General features: G+C 43.1%; 2 protein-coding genes across 2 annotated transcripts; one reads left to right on the plus strand and one right to left on the minus strand.

Moving 5' to 3' along the window:
* The first annotated feature begins 435 nt into the window (after window positions 1-435).
* Window positions 436-7,471, plus strand: SAP30 (Sin3A associated protein 30). Its single transcript, XM_041479959.1, has 4 exons — window positions 436-1,010; window positions 2,311-2,433; window positions 4,993-5,091; window positions 7,137-7,471. The coding sequence occupies exons 1-4, from the start codon at window positions 702-704 to the stop codon at window positions 7,257-7,259; spliced, it is 654 nt and encodes a 217-aa protein (XP_041335893.1). The 5' UTR covers window positions 436-701; the 3' UTR covers window positions 7,260-7,471.
* A 141-nt stretch (window positions 7,472-7,612) lies between these two features.
* Window positions 7,613-17,212, minus strand: SCRG1 (stimulator of chondrogenesis 1). The gene is made up of 3 exons (XM_041479960.1): window positions 17,133-17,212; window positions 12,351-12,622; window positions 7,613-10,822 (listed from the first exon to the last, which is right to left on the minus strand). Exons 2-3 carry the CDS (start codon window positions 12,593-12,595, stop codon window positions 10,768-10,770), a joined length of 300 nt encoding a protein of 99 aa, XP_041335894.1. The 5' UTR covers window positions 12,596-12,622; window positions 17,133-17,212; the 3' UTR covers window positions 7,613-10,767.
* Between the last annotated feature and the right edge of the window lie 1,396 nt (window positions 17,213-18,608).

The following is an 18,608-nucleotide window of genomic DNA, read 5'->3' on the forward strand; positions in this document are numbered from 1 at the left end:
CCGGGAGGAGGCGGCGGAGGCCGCCGGCCCCGCGTCGCTAGGAGCGCGGGTACGCGCTCGGCCGTGCCAGCGGCAGCTCCGACCCGCGACACCCTCCGGGGCCGCCCTTTCACATCCCACGGCGGAGCCGCCGAGGAGGCGCGGGAAGGGGGAAAAAGAGAGGCTGACGCACGGGGCTTTGCAGCGGGCCCAGCCTCCAGACTGGGAGGAAAAGGGAGCGGAGCGCGGCGCGGGAAAAAGAAGCGGCTGCCGCAGCGTGTCCTGCCCCCCGCCGAAGCCTGGGCCGCGCTCCCCGGGCGATGCGGCCGCGCCGGCCGGGCACGGACTGCGCTTCCCGTGGGGCCGCGCGCGGCAGCCGGCATGCGCGGCGGGCGGGCGGGGCGGGGCGGCAGGTTGCTGTTGTTACATAGGAAACAGCTGAAGAGTCTCCACATGACAGGGGGGGAAGGAGGAAGTGGGGCGGCCCGCGGGGCTCTGCCGCCGCCGCTCCGGTAGTCGTGGGGTTCGGCCGGCGGCTGCTAGCGGAGAGAGTCCTTCCCGTGACGCGTGGGCTGACCGCCCTCGAGGGCGGACTTGCGCCCCGGTACCGCCGCTGAAGGGAGGCAGGCGGGGAGCGGGGAGCCCCCCGCCGGGCCGCGGCGCCTCGCCGGGGAAGTTTGGTGCGGGGCGGGATCCCGCCGGCCGCGGCGGTGGCGCCGGGTATGAACGGCTTCGCCCCCGAGGAGGTGACCCAGCGCGGGGCAGACCCCGCCGCCGCGGCGGTGGTGGGCAGTGCGGGCTCCGCCGTGGAGGTGCCGCCGCCGCCAGCGCCGCCGGGGCTGGGTCCGGCCGCCGCCGCCGCCGCGGGCTCGGTGGGCGGCGGGTGCGCGGGCGGCCCCGGGGCCGGGCAGCTGTGCTGCCTGAGGGAGGAGGGGGAGCGATGCGGCCGCGCCGCCGGCAACGCCAGCTTCAGCAAGCGCATCCAGAAGAGCATTTCGCAGAAGAAGGTGAAGATCGAGCTGGACAAGAGCGTAAGTCCGCGAGGGGAGGACGCGCCAGGGCAGCCGGCGGGGCGGGCGGACAAAAGCGGCCGGTAGGTCGCTGCATCTGTGTCTTAGTTGTCTGGGGGACTTTTAATCAACTTTAGTGGGGAGGGAGGGGTGTTTGGCGTCGGGGAAGTGTTCGTTCCCCCTTTCCACCTCTTTTCCGTAGCACGGCCGAGTTTGGCTGGCGCGGCAGGAGCGCTGGCTGAAAGTCCCTCCGGGCGGGGGGCAGCGCCCGCCTTTCCTGCCTGCTCCTGGGGTCCCCTCTAGCCACAAGAACCTGGGCATCGACTGCGTGTGCCCCCCTGTAGCCGGAGCGGGGTAAGCGTGGCCGGGAAGCGCCGCCGCTGGCCGGAGCGGAGCGGAGCCTGCATGGCTCCCGGCGCGCTAGTTTGTCTGTGTTGCTGGCGAGGGCCGCGCTCGCCGCCCCGCCTCGTGTTGCAGCGCCGCACGTCTCCGTGCCGCTTTATCTTCCGCTCGGCAGCCATCGGGCCCCGCGCTGCGCGGCTCGGCTCGGCTCGGCCGGGCAGGGCGTGGGCCGGCCGCCTTCCAGCGCGGCGGGTTGCCCGGGAGCCGGGAGAGCGCCCGCCCTCGCCGGCTGCCGCGGGAGGGGAAGGCGGGCTGCGGCGTGGGGCTGCCGGCGGGAGCGCCCCGGGCCGGGGCTGCGTGCGCCCCGAGAGACCCCGGGCCGGCTCTGCAGCCCGTGCCTAGCGCTGCCCCGTGCTCTCATTTGCCCTGAAAGCACGCGGACCTGGGGATCCCGGGCTGGTACGCGCCCAGATCTCCCGAAGCGTGCAGATCCCCACGAAAGGGAAAGTTGTTAAAAAGAAAGAAAGTAAAAATAAGTGTGTTGCGTGACCACGCCGGGTAGCGGAAGTAAAACAAGGAGGGGAGGATATAGCTGGGGAGCTGAGAGCCGTCTCTTAGCCCTGCGGAGAAAGCTGAAAGCTTGTTTTTTGTGTGCGTGCTGCCCGGCCCCCGCGGTGCGATGCGCGGCCGGAGGGAGGGAAGGAGGAGGGAGGGCTGTGTGTGCTGTGTGTGCTGCGTGGCTGCACAGCCCGGCGCTGCTGCATCGGCCGAGGGCAGCAGTTCAGCGAGCTCGGGGCCCAGCCGGTGGCAGGGAGCTGCAGCGCAGCGCACTCTCCATTTAGAAGAAGCCGGTAGAAAAGCTTCCTCAACCCAGTTAATGTGGGCTGTGGGTGCTTAAGGGTTGTCTTATCTACGTGCACTCTACTCCGGCAGATACGCTACATGGGTTTGATTGAAAGATGCCGTTTTATTCTTCTAGGCAAGACATCTGTACATTTGTGACTTCCACAAAAATTTAATTCAGAGTGTGAGAAATAGAAGAAAGAGGAAAGGCAGCGATGATGATGGTGACTCACCAGTGCAAGACATCGACACTCCAGAGGTAGCTAAAGAGTTGTTTCGGTTTTTTTCGAGTTACTGTGTTAAGCTTCTTTATGACACCGAGTCTGCACCAACACCTCACTCCCACTTTTACAGCTTACTTTACATGTGGGAAGGGGAAGATTCTTGATTCGCACTGTTCTTAATGTAATAGAGTTTAACTGAGTTTTGTGGCATATTTTCTGATTAAATGGTGCAGAGTACAATGAACAAGAGTCTCTATTTTTAAGTGTCTGATGGTTCTCTCAGAAATTTACTGTTTTCAGCTTCCTCCTCCTTAGTGCTTTGCCACATACCATCGAACTCTTATGTTTTGCAGGAGCTGACAACCTGAAGGGAATTGCACATAGTGCTTGGGATATAAATGCTTCTCCGTCCTGTCCCTTTTGTGCTAAATGTATTGCAGATGATTCTTGGCAATTAATCCATTGCCCTAGTCACTTTAAAGACTAAGAGTTTAGTGATGGTAGCTTTGTTTCTGCCCCACTGTGGGGGACAGAGCCATTTGGGGAGCTCTGCTGTGAAGGAGTGGAGTAGAGGAATACAGTGTCTTTTCAACCTGTTTTCTCCACTGCACACCAGTGAAATCTGACCCATTAAAATAAGGGAACTAAAGCATTCAACTTTTTTCAAAGTGTAATGGGTCGGTTTTGAACATAAGGCTCTCTTTTTCTTACACGTGCTCTGCGTTATTTTTGCTACAACGTTGCTTAGCAGGTGCTCCACAGTGTGAACAGAGGCTGTTATGCATACGTGGTCCCTTCTGAGAGAGATTGTTAAAACATTCTTCAGAAATTGCTTTGTAAGTGTTAATTTAATGGCATCCTTATGGTCAGCATCTGCAGATAGCAGCAAGTAAGCAAGGAAACTTCGTGCAGGAGTCTGTGCCTTTAGGCACCAGGCTCCAGTCTGAAGACTCTGGCTAAGATGATTTTAGGAGATTGCAAGTAGTTTGATGCCGGGTAGTGTTGTCTGTCTGTTAAATATCTCGGATTCTTTCTTGGAAAGTTCTGTCTAAAGCTAGTGCTGTGAGTGACTTCAGGTAGCTCTCTGACACTGTAATTGCAGCTCTCCTGGAAGCCAGTTTTGTTTTCTTATGCCAGGATTATAAAACATTTCACAACTGATGGATATCTCCAGAACAAGAAACAAGCTTTTTTTTCTTAACAGTATTATTACAAAAAAGAAAACCGGGAACTGTTTTTGAGGAGTGTCAGCTGGCTGTTTGGACAAGGGCAGTATGTTCATTCCTTGTAATTCCTGTATGCCTTAGATACTTGTTTGCCCTTGACCGCCTTTATTTTCAATTATTACCCAGTTTGCTACAGAAAAAAGTATCATTCTTCTGAAGAGTTGTAAAGCTCTCCTGCTCCATCTCAGTCATGACCATCTTTACTGCTTGGAAACTCTTCCTACAGGAGGAAAAGAAACTCCTGCAGTACTGGTAGCTTCTGGGGCTTGGTGAAAAGCTGCTGCTCCTCCTTTGCATGATGCTTCAAGGGTGGCTTCCCCACTGTGACTTGGGAAGTGTAATTTAATGCCATGTAAACTTTAGAAACAACAAAAGATACCATCCTTTATCATGCAGGTCTCGCCAGGTTGCCAAGTGTGCAGTAGCACTGCTGTTTTAAATGTTCTGCAGTGAGGCTGTTAAATCAATTTAAAGCAAAAGTGAATGCCTTCATCAATCTTTAATACAGTGAATTTGGAGAATACTATTGTAATTGCAACTGACCTAATAGAATTTCTCATTCAGCCTGCTTTCTGAACTTGCTCTCCCACTCAGTCATCTGATTAAGGTCTCTTAGGTTGTCAGGGAGGATGGGAAGGGTAAGGTGTTGCTGGGAGAAGTGACTGATCGGAGTACATAGGATTCAAAACTGACGGAGTGCTGGATTAAGGCTGTGTATTTGTATCCCTGACAGGACTTTGTGTAATTCTCTCAACTGTTGACTGACATTGAGAAAGAATTTTGGACATTTATGCCCATGCACACAACTCCTGCATATTGCTTGTGTAGCAGGGGTACATTTGGAGAGCATGAGCAAGCCAAGAATGCTTGTGCTCTAGACTCTGTCCTGATTCTAACATGTGCTCTTTCATGGTGCAGATGTCTTTCATGATGCATGGTGTCTTGTATGTAATCTACATAAGATTTAATGGCTGAATTTACACTATAGGGGCCTCCTTTGGATCAGCATCTTTATAGATGTTGTTTGAAAGTTGCTGCTGGGCTTGGTGTTATCGTGCTGGAACTGGGAAGCAAACAAAAAAAAACCAGAATGGATGCAAGTACAATAGTGAAATCAAAATAATGTCCACAGCTACAGGGAGGTACAGGCATGCTCAGTAACAACAAATCACTCTTAAACTGAGCTGGGCTATTTTCCTTTCTGCTGGAAGGTTTGTTTTTTGTCAAAATGACATCTGCTGAGCTGACTGTTTACACTTGCATATCTGTGAGTTTCCAAAATGTTATGCGAGGCGAACTATTAATGACTGAATTTTTTTTTCAGTTATATTAGATTGTTTTCTTCCCCTTCCCCCTCTTTTCTTCTAGGTTGATTTATATCAGTTACAAGTAAACACACTTCGAAGGTACAAAAGACACTTCAAGCTACAGACCAGACCGGGACTTAACAAAGCACAGCTTGTTGAAGTATGTATGAGTGTTTCCCATAATAGAAAATGCAACTTGCTGTGGCATGTGGTTTTCTATACACTGTGATCCTTGCGTAAAGTGCCTATATAATCTGGATTTTAGGAGAACAAAAGGGAGCTGCTTATCTAGCTTCCTTCATTGGCCACAGCTCCTGAGCCAAGTAAATCAAAAGTAAAAGCTCTTTCCAGAGGAGGGACTCTTAGCTTCCAAAAGGGAATGAGTGTATGCTGCTTGTAAGCACAGTGTTGAGCTGGAGCAGTAATATGATCTTCATGCCCCTGAATATCATAGAATCACAGATTTATTCTGTCTGTGCATCAATCACAGCTTCACCTGAAATGTCCTGCTGAAAAGAGCTAGAAACTGAGAGCTGTCAGTGAAGTTCTGGTGAGGTTCAGACTTTGCTTTAAAAAGCTAGTTACTGCAAATATAGGTTTCTGTATATGTAAAGTACAGAAACCTGAAAAAAACATGCTTCTATTGATAATTAATTCTGTTAAAACCACTGGAACCTACTGCCAGAAAAGTGGAATTACATGGAATTTACTGTTTCCAAAAGTGCTGAAGCTGCATGTCAGTACAGCTGTATGTTAGCATCTTTCCTTCGCACGAGTGCAATTTTAAAGGAATTCTTTAGTACTGCAAAGGTGCAGTCACAGCATATTGATGTAAGTAAGTGGAAGAGCTGGTGATCTTAACAGGAAGGTATAGCTACTGATTTTTCACTTTTATGCAGTGATACATTCAGCTGTATTTAAATGCAGACAGTGTTTTCATCTCTCCTTAATCTGTGTGGATTAAAAACAAGGCTCTTAAAGGTATGGGTGATCTCAAGGCTGAACTGTAAAAGAGTAGTCCTGCTGCCACTAAGTGTAAGAATGCAAAATCAGTCTTCCATTTTCTTATATGTAGGTTAGCTCTTGAATTAGGAGGACTGTGAATTGAAAAAGCACAGGCAGTTTTTGTTCTGCACAACTGGTGTTTTGCACAACTGCTTTAGGTATATCTCATATGATACTTGCACTTGGTTATTCCAATGCTGCATGGTGTGCATGGGCAAAGCTGTTCTGCCACATGCTTGATTTGACTGACCTGCAGGTATTTGTGAGCCATAGCCCCAGAGCTTCCTTAATATACAGTACATTTGACTCCTTGTAATCTGTCCTAACATACCACAGACACTGCTCTAGCTGTTACTGAAAGTTCACTTCAAATTACTGTGTCAAGCTGGTTCTCTGTGAATGCTTTTGGGGTAGAGTTTAGAAAGCTTCTTAACTTTTTAGTTAGGCTGAACATTTATTCTTATATATCCCATGGTGCTTAAGTGAGCAGTCCCATGTTTTTCACTTCATCCTTTTAATCTACCAGTCTGGCAAAGAGCCAGATAACAGATTCAGTTACAATATTTTGCAACTTTCTTTTAAAGCTGGTGTTCATTTTGATGAAGGGAAGAACTGCTGAAATGACAAGTGATTCAAGAACTGCTTACGGATTGTTATATTTCAATGGTTACAGCATGGTGAATTTTCATTAATAGCTTTGTTTTGAAGAGCTGAATGTTCAGTTATAGTTCTCTGGTCATTCTTGTGTTAAAGGTTTCTGTATGTGATTTGATGCAGACACCATCTCCCAAGTTGAGTGGAGAGCAGTAGCCTCTCATAATTGTGCTGTCACTGTTGATATTCTGTAGTCATTACCTGTTATATTCAAGCTCTAACTAAACAAATGTAATAGTAGTCCCATGATTGTTCTGATAGCTTTGAGGGGCTTTTTCCCTGAAAAAATCCTCAACTTTAAAAAAAAAATTCTCAGTTTTTGGAAATTAGGGATACAATCTGCTACATTTAGTTCACAGTTATCAGTAAAATAGTTCCTGTTTACCTTTTTATGACTACTGAAGACTTCTGAAGGGAGCCAAAATTTCCTTTTTTGTAAGCTTCTTAATCAGTCTTTTAAACTTTAATGTAGTACATTTAAATATGAATCTTCACTTTTTGCATGTAAGAGTGATTATTTAATTTCCTTGCATTCTTCCTTTATAGATAATTGGCTGCCACTTTAGGACAATTCCAGTGAATGAAAAGGACACCTTAACATACTTCATCTACTCAGTGAAGAATGACAAGAACAAACCAGATCTAAAGATGGATAGTGGGATTCATTAGGCAGAAAAGGTTGGGACTGAGACTCAGGCTGCAGATGAAAAGACTGAGGTTTTGTTGATATGCAAAAGCTTTCTTTGTAACTTTTTCTCCTGGGAGAGTTTGTCTGTTTTATTTTTCATAACCTTGCTGATTTGTTTGAAAACCATCTCTTATGAAACAAATTTCCCCAGCAAAAGTATTTTAAATAAATATCACTGATATTGTTGCTCAAATGGGTGTGTCTGTAATTTTAGTGAGTTGGACTCGATTCTGACAGGTCCCATCCAGCTCAGCATATTCTGTGATTCTATGATACTTGTACCTAATAGTTAAGCTTTGATGAACTATGTAATTAATATTAAAGTATTTTTCAATTAACACGTGCCAAGGATGTATTTATAAATGTATCTCAAGTGCTCATGATGCAATGCCTTTAAAAAAAAAGCTGTAGCAGACTTGGCAATAGGTTCTTTTTCCTAAGGTAAAAGGCTTTAAGTGCCAGTTCTGTTCTTAGCTGGGCAGAAATGGCTGAGTAACACTTCTTTTTTTCCCCTCTGGAAACAAGTACTGGAGGATTTTCTGATTTGTTTATTCATTTGTCATTGCTGAGATACGTGCTTGCAAGCACTGAGGCCTTCCTGCTCCTGTATTAAAATGGAAAAAAATGCAGCTCTCGAATTTCAAAGCTGTAAGTACAGATGAAGAGACTGCTGCAGCTTGCTGTGCTGAGAAGTCCTTTGACTCCGTAAGAAATCCTTTACCTGCTGCCTTCTCCATTTGTCTGCGGGGACTGCTGCTAAGAACTTAATTGGAGAATGAGAGTTGAGCCTGTGTGGGGTCAATGCAGCCTCTCCTAACAGGCACACTGTGTCTTTTTCAGGGCATGGATTAGCTCAGGCCTGTTGAAAAGGAATAACCCCCTTTCAATAAACCCAAAACTCATGGTAACTTATGGAGAATAATATCCAGCAATACTTAGGCTTTTAATTGATTGTCTTAGAAAACTCTGATGTTGAAGATGGTATTATGAATGACTTCTTGTATTGCAACTATTGTGCCAGTCTAAATGTGTGGTGTATGGAATATGATTTCTTTCTGCTTAAAGCTGTGCACATAGGCTGAATAAAAAGCTGAGGGAAAATAGTTTTCATCTTAAAGCTGGGGCGGATGTGGCTTCAGCTTGTTCAGTTAGCATGCATTTCAACTCCCAACCTTAGCAGATGTTTATAAGCTTTCTCTTAATTTGGGAAAAATAAGAGAGCAGTATGTTTGTGATCTAATCTGCTTGATGTTAGTCTTTCGAGTTCTTTTGAAAATTACTACTCTGCAGTCATCACTACAACTAAGATGCCTCCCTTTGCTTTTTCTGACCTGTGGCGCTTGCATAGAACTGAGTGATGATAAACCCTAACCTCAAACTGGCTGCTTTCCCAATATCTCCCAGTAGTATGATTTCTTTCACTTGTACTGCTTTATGTATTTCCACAATGCAGTTCTGCTGTGCTGGCCTAAGTTCAAGACAGTGATATGTAGCTGGTGACAGCTAAAATTGGTGCTCCTTTGAAGATACATTTTCATGGCCATTTCACTACAGGGACTGTCAATTTGTTTACTAAATGTCCTTTGCACACATTCAAGCTGCTTACCTTCAAAGTGCAAATTGCATAAAAAGCCAGGGAACCTAGTCAGGGATAGGATATCCAAAGGATAAAGGGGTTTTTTCTGAGTGTATGACAGGGTTGAATGTTTTCACCTAGGCCTGGCAGGACCTGTAGAAGAGTGGGGAAAACAAACTTTTTTTTTGGAAACAAAAGCAAGTTTCTATGGAAAGTCAGTTTTAAAGTAGTAACTTAAGTGACTCTTATCTTGCTGCATGTGGGAAGTGCAAAGTTTTGGATTCTGGATTGTGGATTTTCCAGGAGTCTTGGAAGAAATTTAACTGAAAGCCACAAAATTTAGTACCTAGTTTTGTATCTGCCTTAAGGGTTTTTTTTGCTACAGCTGTTTCGCAAAGCTGTGAATGCCAGGCACATGCAGCATGATTCTTGTAGAAGCTAGATGGCACAAACAGAAGTTTACCTACCCTAGAAGCTTGTAGAGGACTTTACAGAAGAGCACATACCATAGGGGGTTTTTTTCACAGTGCAGTAACTTGGGATATTTTCACTGGGTTGCCAGAGTTATGGGGTTTATTTTACTATCAATTGATTATTTGGTAGGAAGCCCAAATTAATCTACTTGAATAATTACACAAACAAGGGTTTAAAAAATTTACTTGAAACATTTATTATTGGCTGTGTATAATCACCACCTCATCCAGTATCCAACCCTTGTTTACTAACAAGAAGAACAGTCATGGTGATATTTCATACTGACACATGAAGGAAGCATGGGAAGCTGGTGGTCGCAGTTTGGGCCAACGTGTAAGATTATTAGGTGAACAGTGCATTTTTTGAGTAGAGAGGACTGCACAGTTCCTTCAGTACTGCACACTTTCCATGTGACTGGCTTGATAGCTGAAGAGTTTATATGTGTAAAGCAGCAAGTCAGGCTTGCTGCCTGTAAGCCTGGCTTGTTCAGGTGACTCTGCTTAAAATTATGTGGTCACCTCTCAACACCTGCCAATACAGATTGCCACGTAACAGAAAAATGGTCAAAATTTATGTCTCTGTTTCTATCTCAGATCACAATACCTCTTAAATATGAAGATGATTATTTCTGTGCTTTCTGTAGCTGTTGCCTTACAGGGCTAGCCTAAAAAAGCCAGCATTTTAACTTACTTTGAAGTACTGTATTTCAAAATTTGAATTAAAAATTTGTTGTTCTAATATGTTTAAATGTTCACTGCTAAGATTAAGCAGTTTAAGGGTTTAGAGATTGCATAGTCAAGGCAGGTGACCAGTTAGACTTAAGACCCAACTGTGCTTCAGTACTGTTAATATCAATTTTTACTATTGCTTTGTTCCAGAGAAATACTTTCAAATATGGAAATACAGGCCTTTTGTATGTGCAGGTATTTTAAGATGCCTAAACAGAACATGGGAGCCTCTCTTCGGAAGTGCCAGGGATTGAGTGGCTAGAGCTTAAAATTACATTAAAAGTGCGATGGCAGTAATAGAATAGGAAGCTGCACTGCCATAAGTTGCTCTGAGAGTCATGTTCCTAACAACATGAAGGCTTAGGCTTGAACTTTCTTTGTCCAGACTAAAGATATTATGCTGAGTAAGAAGAGTTATGCTTTTTGCTGGGGTATGCAATATTAGGCTACATTAAGAGCTTGTACAGTCTGTTAAACCATGGAAATGGCTTTATGGAAATTAGGTCAGCACCAGATTTGAAAAGAAAACATCTTAGGTATTTGATATTCCATAAAGGTATAGAAAGGAAATTCTTTTTACAGTGTAAAGTGAGGCAGTGGCTTGTGATTAGAAAGGAAGTTTTTTTTGTTGGTGGTAATTTTGTTTTACCCTTGAAAACATTATTACATGATCGTAGAATGATGTCTGTTATCTTCACTTGCAGACTTGAATCACTGACTGTTGCAGGGGATCACAAAAGATATCTTTGGTCCAAAGAAAATATCCCTGAAAGATAGGATCACATGTTTAAACAATTAGATCACTAGTTTATTCATGCTTTAATATGACATGCATTTCCTGCTGTGGATATTTTTTAGCATGGATCATGATGTATGTGGGATTACTGTGTTTCTGGGATCTCCTTCCAGCAATGCAAATGCAACTGCAGATCTGGATGAAGATACTGCATTTCTACCTCTGCTAGCCTGCTGTGGGAGCAATGACCTTCACTGGCTGACCAGCTTGCAGAACTCCACCCTGCTATTTTAACTTTGAGAAAATAAACTTACCAAATAGGTTATATGATCAAAATAAAGGACTTTGGTGTGTGCAGACATACTGTTTTAGTGCAGTTTGTCCCGAGAGCACAGATGCAAAACAGGTCTTGTGTACCTCAGGATGGTGGAAGGAGTATTTTCTTCTGTATTTGTATCAAAGGAAGAGCTTTACTATGCTGCTCAAAGGTTGAAGCTAGAGACCCAAAGTGTGCTTCAGGGTGAGGACACCATATCTGGTTTTAGGGAAAGATGAAAATCTTACTTAAACCCTGCTCTTAGTTTGAATGTGAGATTTTTAACTTCAGAAGTCTTTCCTGCTTGGTTCAACTTGAGTCCCCTACAGGAATGCTGAAAAGTTGCCTTTACTGGATTTTAGGGGACTTGAGAAATGAGTGTTAAGAGAAGCACATATAAAAAAGAATTTTTGCTTGCCTATATAATGCCATCACATTTTGGTGCCTCTGAAGTATTAGTAAGTTTTGAACTGCTGATATTTCCAATCCAAATTTACTGAAGAAAAGATGTTGCTGAAAAGCTGAATGAAATAATATCTCTTAATACATTTTATTACCTAAAACAAGTATGGGCTGATGGTGTTTATTTAACTCAGTTATGTTCTTTCTATGTAACAACAACAAAAACCAAAGTTCAGTGAGAACTTCACTGTTCAACTTTGTCAGCAGTGTGAGCAAGCCAGGAAGGTGTTGGTGTTCTTGGGCTCAGTCTTTGCCTTGCCTTCACAAGTGTGTGTGAACCCCTGTGCCCCTCCTTTGCTTTTTCTGCTTGTACTGCTTTTAACAGCTATTTTTACAGAATTGTTCAACTGACTTATGTGTGTGCACTTTAGAACAGCAGTACAGTTCTCTTCCATGGAACAGAAATGAAATAGGTTTTTTTTGTGGTCCTGAAAATGTCTTAATTGTAAAATGCTGTGAATGTTTGATGTAGTTATTCTTAGTTGGGATCAAACAGAGCAGTCAAAAGTTGGGTGATTCAAATGCTGAAGTCCCTGTCAATAGGACAGGGAGGTTTACAAAATATGCTAAGCAAGTCCTGTGTGAGCCCCTGAAAAACAAATCCTCAAAACTGACAGTAACAGAAAATTGGCTATATCTTGAGTAATTTCAAACCATCTGAAATGAGGAATTGCTTTAAAATGATATCTTATTCCATGTATGGAAACTGTAAAATGATGGAAATATAACGGGCAGTTGTGAAGAGCTATGCGAGTTTACATGAAATGAGTGTGATCTTACTTTGGGCAGCAGAGCAATTCATTCAAGTTGCAGTAGCAGATCACCTCACAGCCCTTGCCTTCCCAGAAGTGATCTTGCAGACCATCATCCACGTGTCGGAGGTTCTCCTTGCCCTCGGGGATGGTGTGGCAGCTGTGGTCCTTGAGGGCCCTCTTGTAACAAGAAGGGCGCCGGGAAGGCACCGCGGGGGTGCCCGGGAGGGTGCTCAGCAGCAGCAGCAGCAGCAGCACCCAGATCATCTTCATTTTTGCCAAGCTTCCCACAGCAGGGTGCTAAAGAGAAACGAGGTATGTGACACAGTATTGCTGCTGAACAGAGCTCTTTCCTTCATTTGCTTCCTGCCTTGCATTTTTCTTTCCTATGAAGTTTCGGTCATTTGAGCCTGAGTGCTGGAGAGTGTTTTCTCCTAGGAGGTAAATAATATCGCAGCAGAATTGATATTCATTGCTTTCTGTACAACCTTGGGAATCCTTTCATTGTGAATTGAGGCTTCTGATGCTGGCAATTTTGTTGTTTCTTTGGCCTCTCACCCTGAGAAAATTGCTTTGAGTTGGCCGTGCTTTTTTGGAGATGTAAGTGATTGTATCGATTGCTACCAAACCAGGGGGAGATGTCTGGGTGTGTGTCCTTGCCTCCCTGGCCATTTTGCCTGTCAAAACAAGAGTCACTCACATAAAATAAATAGTATCCTTCCCCATCAAAATTGTGGAAAAACTACTTGCTGATTGAATCCTGTGTCGTGGGCTGTGTGAGAAACTGAGGCATTAAGCAGCTGAGGAAGCCGGAGCTGTCTGCAGTGCTGCCACGTGCTGTGCTCTGGTATGATACAGCATTAGGGAGAATCTTCTTTATTGGGTTTTTTTAGTACTGCAGACTGCTTAGTTGAGTCTTGCTACTGGAGGTCATTATGGTTTAACTGGCTTTTTAAAAGGTGGGATAAATTATCCCTTGCAAAACTCTCCTGCTGGCCACTAGGCTTTCCATTGTTTTGCTTAAAATGAGCTCTGCTTCTGTGCTGCTTTGCACAGTCTGACCATGCCACAAAGCTTTGGATCCTTGAACTTCCATTCACTTTTAAATTAGGTTTTTGAACAACGTTTCAACTGAGTTTTTATTGCTATTAGGAGAGTGGGTTTTTTACCTTTCCTCATGCTCAAACAAAATGGATCTGTTATCTTAACTGAATTTAAATAGGATTTCTGCTCTGAAAATGAGAATGAAGAATGCCCAGCACTCTCCCTGTGTAGGCATTTTTCTTGTGTGAGAGTTAAGGAGGACTTTGCTGTCCTTCATCTTGTTGGCTCTCTGGAACTGATGCCCTGACATGACGTTATGGGCCAGCCCTGGTCTTCATTGTGGGGCTGAAGATTAGAATGGGCTAACCCAAAAATAACAAGGTGTGAGACAATACCTAATCAAAGACTATCAAAGGTGAAGTTAAGATTGTAGAGCTATTATCTAGATAAGGAAAAAAATGTGTTATGCCAGCTGTAGATGTGACTACAATATGAATTACTTTGTAAAAATCTTGAGATCACACTTGAAAAACAAACAGTAAAATTTTAAATATATTAATCTACAGTATTTTTTAGTCATTTTTCTCAGGTAGTTTTCTTGCCACCATAGCTATCTTATCTTCCATTTCTTCAGCCAATTAATAAAACGCCATTTAAGAAAATCTGGAAATTTAGATTCATATTAGGGATAAAATGCAACATCTCAAAGATTTTTTTTTTTTTTGTTATTTATTTTTATATTCAAACTTGGGGGTTTATTTACATCAGTAGCGAAATAAAACATTAAAAAGTGGCCAATATATTAAAGACCATGAGTGAAGTAAGAATAAGCTCTTCTGGATTTTTGGTTTTTTTTTTTTTGCTTCAGTTGTAGAAGCAAAATTCATTGAATAATTCCTTTTAGTTTCCATGAATTTGTATGGGAACTTTTGAGTAGAAGATTCCTATAAACTACTAGTAATGGAGCCTTGGGGATCTATTTTTAATTACCTCAGAGTGCAGTATTGAATAACATATTGTCTTTATTAGTTTTAGACCTCAAAACTACTACTCAAATAAAGTAAACACTGCCTGGTGTTTTTCAGACTTGAGTGTAGGATCTCTATTATTATATTAATGGTTTTATTTTGTAGGAGTATAAACACTTTAGTTATGAGGGTTCTGCTCAGAGAAGTTTAATGCTTAAAGAGAAAAGATTTGTTGATACTATACCTAGATAAATGCCAGTGTCAGAGAGTACAATTTAATCTTCTGTTCAAATAGTTTGGCTTAATTATTTAAGTATTTAATGGAAGAAAATTTCCATGAAAGAGAAAATAAGGAAGCAGCGGGTTTATGCCTTTGTTTCCTGTGATTGGATTATTCTGTGCTCTTCTACTGAGGATGAGGCATTCATGATACCTTGCTCTTGTGAACATTTTTTTAATTTCTAATAGTTCAGGTATCTTTTCCTACCTGGAGTTCAACCAAAATGCTCATTTGAATCTCTTGCCAGCCACTTATCTCCCCAAAATTTGTAGGAATTCACTTCCTGAAAAATAGGCACATTCATCCTGAAAATAGGTGCATTCTCTATACACTGTCAAATTGCTAGATTCAAAAATCACGACCTACAGTTTTTAAGGTGATTCTGTAACTCACTACTTGCCATTTAAAAAAATAAGAGGATATTGCTGTAGTGTGTCATCAGGAGGGTTTCTATGGGTGGGTGCCAAAATCAGTATTAGTTAAGTCAGCATGCTGGAGAGCTATGGATAGACAGCTCCTCTGACCAGTTATGCATTTTACCAGTGGTAAACATTGTTATTATTCAGGAAAAAAAATTATAATTTTGTTTCTGCTTAAATATTTCCTCTGGTTTTGGTTTGGTTTGGTTTTTTCCCAGATCATAAGCAAACAGAAAATTTATGTCAAAAGACCTTTCTTCAAACGGGTATTTCTTTCCTGGGGGAGAACAGTCCCTATTTGCAGATGACAGATTGCCAAGGAGCTGAAGTGTTTCATCAGCTCCCTGCACAGGATCGATGCAGACCTTTCAGATGCAGCATCTCTGTCTGACAAACTGCTGCAACTTCTTTTCCTGAGTGCAGTTGAACAGATGTTGGAGTGTCACTGATTGCCTGGGTAAAGAGCAGAGCTAGTATGTGCATGTTTATTTCAAAATGAGTGTCAAAAGCATTGTCTGCTGTTGCATAGCACAGAAGATAGGCTTTTCTCATAAAACAAGTCAGGAAAATGTCATGAACAAATCCAATCGCTCATGTGGCTCAGAGACTCATTCATTGCCAGCAAGCATCCTCTTACAGTTCTTTCTTTTATAAAGCCTTCTGAAAAGACAGCAATGCCAGGCATGCTAAGCCTGACCAGCTTGCTCTATCAAGATTTTATAATTTCAAATTCTAGCAGGAGTAAAGCCATCTAAAAATACTGAAAATGAGCTCCTGGCATGTGCATAAATTCTTTTTCAGTTAATTATTTTGATTATTTTGACGTGATGTAAGGTTTAACACCAAATGCACCTGGGAATACAAGTGCTTTGAAATAATTTGGAGCTTTTCCTAAAGGAAAATGGTTAGTTTGGGAATATGCATGATGAGTCAGGAATTAGTGCTGTCTCTGCTTGTTCAGCTGAAAGTGTTTGAATTACCTTGCCAGGCAATTTGGCACCATCCAGTCTTTGGATCCGCTAGATGCAGAGGTAATCAGACTGAAAAGAAAACCCCAAGTCTCAGCCTCCCTGTCCAAGAACAGCAGGGTAATAGTTCATGAGAAGTGATGTCCTTTAAAGGTCACACAGTATCAGTAGGAGCTCAGGTGTTAGAAAGAGAGAAAACTGAGAAATGGCACAAAATGTGTATTTTGGCACTTCTAGAGATCCTGCGTGGTTGGGAAAATAGAAATATTTTTAGGTTGGTCTATCAACCATTAAAAATATCAATCCCTCATTAAATATATCCTTCTTTTTTCCTCAAATAGGTTGTATTTCTAGTTGCCTAATGTTGAAAGCAAGAAATACATTAATTGGTACACTTTTGGTGTATGTTCTTTTCCACTTTGTCCAGTGGTATGTGCCAGGTTAACAAGTTGCACTTCAAAAGCATATATATATATTAAAATTATTTCACATAAAAATGTATTTTAGTGTTTATTTATTTGTCAAGTTTGCTTTCCACAACCACCTTTAAAATGCTGAGTATTTAGTATTTAGGTGTTAGTACTTAGGTTTATTAGTGCATTACTAAAAAATCATTACACAAGAACTGCATAACAGATAATATCCTGAAGAATTTTTTCCATTTAAAAAAATTGTTAAATCAATTTTGCTTGAACAGTTGGTGCACTGTAAGGACAGCAACTATTCCACTGAGGACGAATTCTGTGAATTACTGCTTTGTAATTGTCATCAATACCATGATTCTTTCCAGAAACTGAGTTCTCATTAAACCCCAATTAGTTTTCTTTAAGACAGCAATTCATCGTGAAGACACCTCTCTGCATATTATATTGAGCACTGGAAGGCAATATAGTATATTTAGTGACTTCAGATGTTCATATGTAGTATCCAACTTCGAAGAAAAGCAAGATAGTAAAAGAATTATTTTGATCTGGATCCCAGCCATGCAACTGTCTTGAATGGTACCTCTTGCCTGCAATATAACAGCTTCTCCCAAATCTTCTTCTGCATGTTCCCATATGTATTTCGAATTCTGTAGTCTGTAACTAGAAGGAACAGGTAGTCAAGGATAATTTCAGGAGCAAAACGTACCTTTATCTTCTGGTTCACTCCCTTCCACTTTCTTGGCAGCGGTATCTTTTGAGATGTACCCAGAGAGAGCTAGAGCTAGCAGGGATGAGAAGAGGGAGGGAGGGCTGATGGGAGATGCAGTACAAACAGCCCTTTGTTTGTCCTGACTTCTGCCTGTGAGTGATGAGCACTGTTCTCCTGCAGTGGGTCAGAGGATGGGCTTCAGGAGCCTCCTCCTTCATCACTGCCAGCCTCGTCTTGGGGCAAAAATTTAACATATCCCTTCCAGCAGGAAACAATTCATCCAGGATCTGACGCAAAGGTGTGTCTTCAAAGAGCAAAGTGTAACATCCAGAACAAGAGAAGAGGAGAGATCCTGTGGAATAACTGTGTCTTGCTTGTGGGGTGTGAGCAGGCTGGGGGAAATGGGAAGGAGCAGCTTTCTGGGGTTGCACAGCCAGAAAAACATGGTTTCTATACAGGCGGCTTATTTTGCGTTTGGTGGACAAGAACGGGCCACTCAAGAATCTCATGTAGTACTTTAATTTTAGACTTTGGGATCCTTTCAAGTTTTCTGAAAATGACATAATAAAAAAAACCCTTAATTAACCAGATTTCTAGTACAGCATGCTCAGTGATGCCACGTATCAAGTTCTTTGCTGAACAATATTTAATCAAGAGATAAAGCATTACACTGAAAAGTATTTCAGAGGAAGTTATTTTAGACTAATTTCAGATTAATCAAATGATCTGGTACCATAAAAACAAGGATCTTAAATGGAATTGAAATATTATGTACTAATGAGAAAATAGTCTTGAGGGTGAAGGATGTGTCCTCATCTTTCTCTTGCAATTTATCTCTTGTTCTACTGCAGCCATCCTGGACCTATTTTGCGATGGGAATAGAGAAAGATGATTGTTGAGCTGTAGTTCTTATGTTTTTCTCGTGTGTGTTGTTTTGATTCTGATGTTGTGCTGTAAGAGTTTAGTTTTCTTTATCTGTTGGTCAGCTTCCAGTACAGAGGTTTGTTAGGAGTACAAAAAGGTGCCCCAGCTCAGCTGGTTCAGGTTACAATTTGATGTCTTGGTGCTTGTTCGGCTTGATTTATTGTATGCCAGAAGTGAGCTCAGGCCCCTGTAAGGAGTGCATATCCATGTTCTGCTGCCTCAGCAAAGAGAGCGGGTAAATGGCACAGTTATTTAGAAGCAGGCCTTTGGAAACGGAGCCTACCTACCCATGGTGCTCCCATCCAGCAGGGTGCTCCCCCCTGTCTGCTGGAGATGGGCAGCTGGGATGGAGAGAGCAGAATGCATGGCTGTACCTCTGCCTCCAATTCTGTTAGAAATGTGAGGAAGGACATTTCATGCTGTGGTTACACGCACATAACAACTTAAAAGGGGAGGGAGGAGGTAGCTGTAGGCAGCGGCTGTCAGAACAGGACGGCCTTGCCTTTTCAGGGTGACAAAATGCCCGCTGCTCCCTCTGCCTTGCTACAG

This window comes from Pyrgilauda ruficollis, unplaced genomic scaffold (genome assembly GCF_017590135.1).
Source record: "Pyrgilauda ruficollis isolate IOZ18807 unplaced genomic scaffold, ASM1759013v1 scaffold5, whole genome shotgun sequence".
Classification (NCBI taxonomy): domain Eukaryota; kingdom Metazoa; phylum Chordata; class Aves; order Passeriformes; family Passeridae; genus Pyrgilauda; species Pyrgilauda ruficollis.

Excerpts from the sequence above, each read along its gene's own strand:
- SAP30 (XM_041479959.1), top strand. The coding sequence starts at position 702 with ATGAACGGCTTCGCCCCCGAGGAGGTGACCCAGCGCGGGGCAGACCCC. Across the intron at positions 2,434-4,992 it reads AAGACATCGACACTCCAGAG|GTTGATTTATATCAGTTACA; the intron begins GTAGCTAAAGAG and ends CTTTTCTTCTAG. Across the intron at positions 5,092-7,136 it reads ACAAAGCACAGCTTGTTGAA|ATAATTGGCTGCCACTTTAG; the intron begins GTATGTATGAGT and ends CTTCCTTTATAG.
- SCRG1 (XM_041479960.1), bottom strand. The coding sequence starts at position 12,595 with ATGAAGATGATCTGGGTGCTGCTGCTGCTGCTGCTGCTGAGCACCCTC. Across the intron at positions 10,823-12,350 it reads GAATTGCTCTGCTGCCCAAA|GGATATTTTCTTTGGACCAA; the intron begins GTAAGATCACAC and ends CCTATCTTTCAG.